At 38.1% G+C, this 10,013-nt stretch overlaps 1 protein-coding gene across 1 annotated transcript in view; it reads left to right on the top strand.

The window, feature by feature from the left end:
* The window catches only part of WDR44 (WD repeat domain 44), a 22,587-nt gene extending 13,801 nt beyond the window's left edge, over positions 1-8,786 (top strand). Inside the window, exons 10-20 of the mRNA XM_057381533.1 lie at positions 683-834; positions 2,279-2,417; positions 2,509-2,573; positions 3,808-3,921; positions 4,712-4,834; positions 5,087-5,278; positions 5,433-5,534; positions 5,787-5,902; positions 6,336-6,463; positions 7,116-7,247; positions 7,694-8,786. Coding sequence (XP_057237516.1) covers positions 683-834; positions 2,279-2,417; positions 2,509-2,573; positions 3,808-3,921; positions 4,712-4,834; positions 5,087-5,278; positions 5,433-5,534; positions 5,787-5,902; positions 6,336-6,463; positions 7,116-7,247; positions 7,694-7,788 — 1,358 coding nt within the window. The 3' untranslated portion in view covers positions 7,789-8,786. The remainder of the gene's footprint in view (positions 1-682; positions 835-2,278; positions 2,418-2,508; positions 2,574-3,807; positions 3,922-4,711; positions 4,835-5,086; positions 5,279-5,432; positions 5,535-5,786; positions 5,903-6,335; positions 6,464-7,115; positions 7,248-7,693) is intronic.
* Positions 8,787-10,013: the final 1,227 nt, after the last annotated feature.

The following is a 10,013-nucleotide window of genomic DNA, read 5'->3' as shown; positions in this document are numbered from 1 at the left end:
ACTGTTAGAAAGAGGTCTGGATATCAAATGTAAAACATTTTTGGAAAGTTATTTCAGCAAAGGGAGAAGTGAGGGTTATCTTCATTACTTTAATAAATCAGTTTTGTGACAACCAGTGCCACAATTCGAATCCTCATATAGCTTGAACTTCTGTTAGATTTCCCAACTGCAACTGAATTCTCCCCTTCTTGTTTCATCAGTGTACCTTTCAGACTTCTAGTGCTGCAGCAAGCTGGTGTAACCACAGCCTGAGATAAGTGCCATGGAACTGCTGCACTTTAGCATCTTGTGTTGCCACTGGCTGTTGGCCCCAGCTCTTTAGGACTTTCTTATGCTTTGTGGGCAAATCACCAGGCCATTGCAATGTACTCAGAGAGAAGAAACCAATAGRCTCATTTTCAGCACACATTATACTGACAGAAATCACTTAGTGTAGGATCTGCTGAATGCAGGACAGGTGCCAAGAAAGGAGCAGAACAAAAATTGATAGCAATTCTTACTTTTAGTGTTTGAATTCACTGCAGCCTAACATTAGTGCAGACCTTGATGCAACACTGCTCTTACTTTGCTTTAAGATTGCCTATAGAAATTGTCTAATTCAGGACTAATCTGCTATCAAAAAGCTTGCTAACAGATTAAATGGGTACTGCAATATGTGCTGCTGAATTTGTGTTCCTCTTAGTCTTTCACACAGATCAAGATGATCCCTCTTCCAGTGATGATGAAGGGATGCCCTATACGAGACCAGTTAAGTTCAAAGCAGCTCATGGCTTCAAGGGACCTTATGATTTTGAACAAATTAAAGTTGTTCAGGATCTCAGTGGAGAGCATATGGTAGGTCTCAAAATCCATCTGTGTTTCTGCTGAATTTGTGCAGCCTGAGATTCAWCTTTTCATTTTCATCTACTTGGTGTCCTCCAGAAATGACTGTCAAGTTTATTCTCCTTGAAAAACAACTTCATTCTGGAGAATAATAGTCTGGCAAAAAATGAGTATTTTCCTGGTTTGACCAGATCTTCAGGGGGTAAAAAGCATGTAGGTTCCCTGGCATCAGGGATTCTCCAGAGCTTTCCCTTAAATAGTTATGGCATCAAGTGGAATTTGGGTTTTTTTTTTATTTCTGCACTTACAAATTTAGACTGAAATAGGCCATTTTCCACTACCAGAAGTCAGCACAACAGCAAGCTTGACCTTCTCAGCAGTAAATAAATTAGTCTATTAGAGAGAGGATCACAAATATCGAACAGAAATGCTTGATAGGTTCTGGAGGCAAAAGTAGAGAGAGGTTAATGGACTATTAATGGACTATGTGGATCAGAATGATAAGAAGGGGAGAAACCAGGACAGGACATATGCAGAGATGCCTGTGGAGAATGAGGCARAAAAGCTACGGCTGTTCATCACTGTTGGAAGAGTTGATGCTTCCCTACAGGGTCTAGAATACATTCTAGTATTCCTGATYTCCCAAACTTCTGCTGACAGCAGCTGTCTGACAATTGAAGCAAYCCCCCATCTCTAAGTGCTGGGTTGAGGGTAATGACCCACGGCAGTCAGTGACCGGGGATTTCAAGCCTGTCATCCACAACTGAACTTTCCAGTCCTGCTGGTAATCTATGTTAGCTTCCACCATGCCCATATTTGACTTGTTAAACCTAGGAAATWCCCCAAAATTGGTGGAGCTTGGTGGAGTCAAATGCCTAGCAGCTGTTTATTCAATAGCAGGAGGAATGGGATACTGCCTGTGTGGTTGTTTTATTGTCTAGTAACTCTTTTGGACTTTTCAGTGGAGAAAGAATTTYGTTGTCTTCAGAGGCTTTGCAAAACCCTCATGCCAGTTATGAATATAACAAATCTATGTAGTACTCATTTTGGTTGCCAGAATTAATGTAACCAAGGACAATTTCTACTTCAAGAAAAAGCATGCAAACCTCAAGTGCAGCTACAAGTACTTGTTGGTTCTGCAAAAAACAGGAGATTCTGAGTGCCTCAGAAAACTGTGCCAGTCTTACGTGGAATTCTTTCTCAATGCTGACCTCCTRTTAACTCCTCTCCTGCAGTCATCTGCCCTAAGGGCTTTTTCTTTCAAACTTTTTTTGCACATGTGTTGCACAGGCCACCAGTCTTAGTAATTACTTATCAGTGCTTTGATCTRCAGTTTATTTTACTTGTGGTATCCTGTGTATGTCTAAAATCTTGTCAGTTGACACTGTAGAAAGGCTTTTTGSTATGCAGAAAAGCACTTTTTGTGACTTAAACAATCATCTCTTTATTTTGACAGGGTGCTGTTTGGACAATGAAATTTTCTCATTGTGGTCGATTACTGGCATCTGCAGGGCAGGACAACGTAGTAAGAATATGGGTTTTGAAGAATGCCTTTGACTATTTCAATAACATGCGGATGAAGTACAACACAGAAGGTATCTCTATGCACAGCTAGACCTCTGAAACAGTAGAAATTCTGGGTATTTGGGAACTTGATGCTGACCATGGTTTCTGTCTGTGTTCCAGGCCGTGTCTCCCCTTCCCCCTCTCAAGAGAGCTTGAATTCATCCAAGTCTGATACTGATACAGGGGTAGGTACACAAGGTTTTGGGAGGGGAGGAGCTGGCAGAGCTGCACTGGTCTGGAATTCCAGACCTTCATTGTTTCTTTGTCCAAACACTCATTAAGGAGTTCTTGGCTTGTGTCTTTGAGACACAAACTGTCATATCAGTACCTGTCTTCATCTGAATATGTTAATCCCATGTGTAGGGGATGCAAGCAGGGAAATCCACCACTGAACTTAAAGCATTACAAAATCTGCATAGCTGTGCTGTGGCCTCCCGCCAGAGGAAATTGCTGAGTGAATTGCTAAGGGGAAAAAACCTACATCATTGAATTTCCTGTCTTAGTGTTTTATCTTTGASCATTACTTGTGGTTAACGTCTGTTTTCATTATGTTGTTTCCGAGGAAGGCCTAAGTGAACAGAAGCATAATGATACCTGACGTATTTAAATTTTTCACATCCATGTAGAAAAAAACGGAACATGACTGACAACAAGTATTCAGACACTCTTACTTGTAGTTTCCAGACCCTGTAGTAAACCTTGCCATTAAAATTAATGTATTTAAGRTGGGTTTTTTTTCTAATTTTGGCTTCCAGTACTATAAGAAACAGGTGACAAAATCAGGGTTTAAGTGATGATCTTGGTGGTAGYGTTATTTAGTGTGCATTGTTTTGGCAGTGAGGAAAGCAAGGAGGCCAGCAATCTTTCTTTAACTCACGTGGGCTTGCTAAGCCACACACACCAGAAGTGTTGTTTTGAGTGGCTGGGGTTTGTTTTGTTTCTTCTGTAGAGGTTTTGTATAGGACTTCTAGGGGGTTTTTAAAATTTATTGGTTTACACCTGTTTATTCTGAAATAATCTCTTACTAGGAAGTTGTCATTCATGATATGAAGTAGAAAATTGGAAACCTGAACTCACAGTTTATATTCAGAAGTGGAATGCACTTTTCAAGGTTGATATATTCTGTTCCAAAAGCTTATCTTCAGGTGTTTGTTTAAATTTCTGTCAAACTGATCCCATTGAATAAGAGCTGAAAGAATGGAAAATTTACAACTTCTTAATTTTGCAATTTCAGGATGGTGTTTCACAGSCCATGGTACTTGACATTTACTTTGGTTGTTTATTAGTGCCATATTGTTTCTTTTAAATTAGTAAGAGTTAACAATTAACAAAATTGTTATTGTTCTTGTACTTTTTTTAAGCAGTAATTGCCTCATTGTTAATTTTTCCAGCTAATATTTGTATATGTTTCTCTGACAGATTTGCAGTGGAGTTGATGAAGACCCAGATGATAAAAATGCCCCGTTTCGTCAACGGCCATTTTGCAAATACAAAGGCCATACAGCAGATCTTCTTGATCTTTCCTGGTCTAAAGTAAGGCAGCTTCATACAAGTTACACAGTTCTTCTACATTTTCCTTGTTTTCTGTTGTCAGTTGCCACTGGAATCGTACATGTAAACAATATGAAATGATCTTTGAAGTTAAGAGAAGTATTGTAAATGCAAAACTTACTGCAGCTGAAATAGTTGGAATAAAATGGGCAACTTTCTTTGGCTTGTGTAATTAAAAGTTGTCTTTAAAAAATCAAGCCAGTAACAATTACAGTTGTGTATTCAATAATGAAAGTAAGTTGTTTAGAGTGGGAGGATTTTCCATTGAGCTGTGTGGTTTCTGTTTTGTGGTGGTACTGCTTTTCTTRTCTTCAGTATGCTTCACTTTTTGTGCAAAGTGTACATGTTCTAAAGGTGCTGAATATATCCAACTATTTTAAAATTAAAGAATTACCTTGTTTCACATCAAACTTACTCAGATAATTCTCAACATGGGAGTGCAGTTGTACTTTTAGGAACACAATCTGGTTGAAGCATGTCAGGCATCTCTGAAGTGTGTCATGCCATTTCTTCTCTGAATACTTTAACTACATTCCAAGTATTTGTTTTCACTGAGATTCTTCCAAAAACTTTTCTGTGACTGAGGGTCAATGTGCAGCTCTYAAGGAAAGCACCAATCAGTAATGGTAATTTGAATAAACCTTTTTATCTGAAAAGATAAAATATTGAATTTCATGGTGGCGTAGAAGTTGGTAGGGCTCTACCAATCGAATTGCTTCTGTATTTCTAGTTACTTATGTCTGTTAATAACTGTGGAATTCTCGTTTCACAGAATTACTTCTTGCTTTCTTCTTCTATGGATAAAACTGTCAGATTATGGCACATATCAAGAAGAGAGTGTCTTTGCTGTTTCCAGCATATAGACTTTGTCACTGCTATAGCTTTCCATCCAAGGGTAAGTGTAACTGCCCTCATACTTGTAAAGAGGTATAGATGTATGGGAAACTCTGAAAGGAGCTTTTGGCTCCTGGCAAGATGAGTATTGAGAGGGTACACAAATTTCTTAAACATTATAGTCAGCTCATCTGAGGGCTCTTACTTGGGAAATTCTGGAGAGGAGCTGTTTGGAAATTGGTGGGATGGTTTTAAGGAACGTATGGACATACTCATAGCACAAGGGGAGATTAAAGCTTTTGTGTGTTCTCAGGATGACAGGTACTTCTTAAGTGGTTCACTGGATGGAAAACTCCGCCTCTGGAACATTCCTGACAAAAAAGTGGCRTTATGGAATGAGGTAGATGGGCAGACAAAATTGATTACAGCTGCCAACTTCTGTCAGAATGGCAAATACGCAGTCATAGGCACCTACGATGGGAGATGCATCTTTTATGACACAGAGGTAAAAACTCTGAGACTCTGGATTTCTTTCTGTTAAGTAACATTTTTAAAAGTCATGGTTATTTAAATATCAAGAAGCAAACCTGTTAGAGCTTGAAGCAAACTAACATTTTTACACAGTTGTTTCTAATCAATATGTTTTAATATTTTTTCAGCACTTGAAGTACCACACACAAATACACGTGCGTTCTACCAGAGGTCGAAATAGAGTTGGAAGAAAAATTACTGGCATTGAACCCTTACCAGGAGAAAATAAGGTACTGTCTTTCAGTGCAGCTTTGGCCAGTACTGAATTCTGATATTTATGTCAAATGCTTAGTAAATTTATACCAGATCCTTTAAAATGAGCCCTACTCTTTGCTGGTTTAGGCTAAAACGATACTAAATAGTGGTAAAAAAAAGAATATATATTCTTTTAATGACATTATGCTCWGATTAATGTGCAGGTGAAAAATTGGTTACAGATGGCTAATTGTTTCCACTCCTAAATGTATTTATTTCTTTTCTAGATACTAGTGACATCAAATGATTCCAGAATCAGATTATATGACCTAAGAGATCTGTCTCTATCTATGAAGTACAAAGGTTATGTCAACAGCAGCAGCCAAATCAAAGCCAGCTTTAGGTAAGACAGTATTATAACAATAGAGTTGTTGGATTTGGGAAATGCTGTGGCTGAAGTACAAATGGTTTTGTTTAAATAATCTATGTTGGTATGAAACTGAGCCTCTGAAATGTCACTTGGCTTGGAATGCAAAGATAGCAAAAGGTTCTGATCAAGAATGATGAGCTGGGAGCTTCGGTGGATGAGTGAATGCTGTTGGATCCTGTGTCCATTGTTATTGCTGTGAATGCAGGAGCTGGGGCTGAGGTTGGAACAGACCTTGGGAGAGCATCTTGCTCAACCCCCTGTTTCAGATGAATTTCCTGGATTAAGTCATCTCTGTTTAGTGGGCTGTAGGTCAGAGTTTAGAGATGKGCCACTCAAGCAGCAGAGCTACTGTAATCATTCTTGAACAGCTATGAAAAATAAKGCTTTTCCTYCTTTGAATCCTTAGCCATGACTTTACCTACATTGTAAGTGGTTCAGAAGATAAATATGTCTACATTTGGAGTACATACCATGACCTGAGCAAGTTTACATCTGTAAGAAGAGACCGTAATGACTTCTGGGAAGGCATTAAAGGTAAAAAACAGCTTTTGGTCTATGTTTTATTGAAGCTTATATGATGTGAAAATTGTTTTGTTTTTTTAATTTGCCATGCATTTGGTTTGAACAAATTCTTAGCAACATGAATGGTACTTGGTGTCCTGTCAGGAATCCTTGGTCACTCTTGGGGGCCTTGGTCAATCCTTGGAGGCTCTCTTTGGGGTGGCAAGAGACAGAGTAGCATAGAGTTTGTCCAGTTTCAGTAAGAGATTCTGAATTAATGTAATGTTTTGCTGGCTAATTGTAGAAATCAAAATAATTATCAACCCATAATCCTTTATGGAGAATGCCAGCTTTTTGTTTCATAGCAGGCTAAAAACAAAAACAGGTTGGGGGAAAGGCAGCTCTTTTATCTCCTCCACATACACAYAGGTTTTTTTGGAAATGTAGGGCCATGTTAGTATCAAATGTGTTTTGGACCTCTTGCCAGTTAGTTTTGAGCMCTTGAAGCATCTTCTGAAATCCCTAAGATTATAGAGCAATGACAATTGTTCCTTGAATTCTGAGTTTACTTGATGCTACTAGCACTGAGATTCCTGAATATTTATTAGAACTTACACCTGCTGTTCTTGTAAAAATGAACAAATTMTTGAAACCAGATAATCAAAATTGTATTGTCTTTCTGAAGCGCACAATGCAGTCGTCACCTCTGCGATCTTTGCTCCAAATCCTGGTTTGATGGTGTCACTGGAAAATTCTGAAAAGCAAGAAGCTGAAAGTAAGGGAGAAGATTGTGAGACATCAGACACCATTCCCTCTGGTAGGTGCTTAAGATGGGCTCAGCTGATACATGGTATGAGCAGGAAAATATTATGAATATTTTCAGTTTGGGTGGAGCGTTTCTTGAGACAAAAAGTCCTTGCAGTGACATGGGTATATATTCCAATTTAGCATTCCACCCTGAACATTTTGGCAGCTGTTGCATTCTTAAAAGCTGAGGATGTGAGATGAGGGGTGCAGTTGCCATCCTGAGTACTTAAGGATTATTCTTTTTACATTGGACCTGTTAGGAGGTAGAGCTGTACCAACCATTAATGAAAAGGTTTCTTTCCTAGAAATGCAGATGTTTCTTGAAGTGTTGGCTAGAAATCAGCWATGTGACAGAGGAAGAAGGGTGTCACTGAGATGTCATATATTTTAATGACAGCTTGATTTTTATATATTTTTTTTTTAATGAGCTAACAGTTTGTTCTCTTTCCTGTTAAGGAGCTCTGAAGACAGATCACACAGAAGTGCTTTTATCGGCTGACTTTACTGGAGCAATTAAAGTCTTCATTAACAAAAAGAAATATGTATCTTAGTTGTTTTGCAACTGACAGCATAAAGCTATGGTACTGTGGGATTAAAATTCCATAAATAATGCAGGCAAAAGCAAAGTATCTAATATAATAATGTTACAGGCTGATTTATTTTTAAATCTTTATTTTAAGGCTACTCAAATATTGGATCCTTGGAAAGCAGCGTGCCTATTAACACCTGGGCTTGTAGGATAGAAAGGAATGTGTAAGAATAATCCTGCTAAACATTAGACTCTAAACTTTCTACAGACAGTTGTTTTACAACTGTCTTTATGAATCTGCACAGATTTCTGCACGAAAACGTGTTCACATGTGTGTGCCTTTYGGGTACATGCACAAATTGGAACCTCTGTCAAAAGCATGTTAGTGGTGCTTGTGGCCACTAGATGTCAGGAACKGGGATGGGAAGGGAAGGCTGGAAAAATGCTGAATAATCTAGTTTGATCTTTGCACAAAATTCCAATTGAGAAAGATCTTGAATTTGTAGTAGCTAATATTCAGAGTTTTAAGTTATGCAAGTTTTTGATGGGTCAGCAACCATGTGTAAATGTTTTTATAAATTTCTCAACTTCAGGACGTGAAAAATTTTTTTGTTGTCTTTTAATTGTTGTGGACTTTAGATTCCTTTCTTATATATAATTTTTTTGCACACTGGAGCACAATACTTGTGTAAAGAATTCTCTCATTCCTTGTTCACGGGCACCAGGATATATTCACCTTCCAGATAAAATTAAGCTGCATTAGAAAGTTCTTATATTTTACAACTCTGTAAAATAAACTGTTTACATTTTTTAAGCATTGTAGCTTAAAGTTTTAAGTTCTTGTTTGTTTAGTGCCACTGAATTTTGAAAGTCTTTGTAAATATTCATACAAAATACCTATGAAGTAACATTCTGGGCATCATAACCCATGAAATGTTATTGATGGTCAAGTGTTTCAGAGAACAAATGTATCATTAAACTTGGTCACACACTTGGAAATTGTTGTCTCTCTTCCATTTTCATTCATTTACTTTTTGTCTAAGTAGTTTTGATCTGCTTCTGAGATCATTGATCCTGCATGCACTTGTTACCTTCTGAGTTTTACTTTTTCTGRTCTTGTCACACCTTTCTTTCTGAAGTAAAGGGGAATGGAGTACTGTAACTGGATATTAAACAAAATTAAGAGTTACATGATAATTTAGCATGAAGAAGACATTTCCAAAGTGTGTACAGGATCCTCTCCTTCCTATTAGTGGAAGAATGAAGACATGGAAAGGCAGAAAATGAGTCTCACTCATCTTTTAATTCTTTTCTACTCTGGTGAATTTGACTATGACTTTGTGTAGAATTGTCTTGGACAAGAAAGGCAGTTGAAAAGGGTTTATCATCAGTCAAAATAAATACAACAATGGTACATTATATAAAATTATCTTTAACACACTTGGGTAAGTTTGACTCAGAGTTGAAAATATCTGGATGGGTGAAACAAGCTAAACTCTCTSAAGGTTCTTTTGTTACTTTAATCTCCACTGAATTGACAGAAGTGAGGAGGTGGCACAAGAAGGCATTTGATTTGTGACTCCAAAAATCAGTTTCTGTAAAATATAGAAGCCTGTAACTGACTGAGATTTCTGTGAGGGGGTACATGTGGGGCTAAGTGGGCTTCAGGAGGGATTCCTGCAACGTTAMTGGCCTGCATTTTRGCAGTTGTTTTACAGGCTCARTRCAAACAGTCTCAYAACCTCTTCTTGATCTGAATGTTTTTGGGTTTTTTWAAAGATTTAAACCTGACTGCTTTGGAGTCATAAGATGAACTGTTAGTTTTGCATATCAGCTGCCAGGACCTGTATTAGATGTTGTGTTGGACCTGTTAACTATTCAGGTGATCATAAAAATAGGTGGTTGTTTTCATTATCCAGGCAGTAAAGAAACTGGTCTTGAGGAAGATGTTTGTCTTCCATTTATCTTGAYATTTACCTTTTCAGCACTCTCAGTTCTGGTGTTCCTCTGCATTGGTGTATTCTCAGAGCTTGTTCCCCTGTTGAACTGTGCTGCACATTTTTAATGGTTCAGAAACTGGTGCCTCTTTCCTTCCAAAAGCTGTGTCAGTGGAGTGCTGTTCCAGTCTGAGTGGTGCTGTGTCCTGTCTGATCTCAGGCTCTACTGGACATGGAGACTTTCTGGTGCCTTACATGCTGCATTATGCTTTTGTTCAGAGCCTCCAAGTTCTCCTTGCAGGTAAATGTT

Source organism: Malurus melanocephalus, unplaced genomic scaffold (assembly GCF_030028575.1).
Source record: "Malurus melanocephalus ecotype Western Australia unplaced genomic scaffold, MMel_1.1 scaffold_514, whole genome shotgun sequence".
Classification (NCBI taxonomy): Eukaryota; Metazoa; Chordata; class Aves; order Passeriformes; family Maluridae; genus Malurus; species Malurus melanocephalus.
Note: the sequence above shows the minus strand (reverse complement) of the source record. Positions and strands in the feature narration are given on the sequence as shown.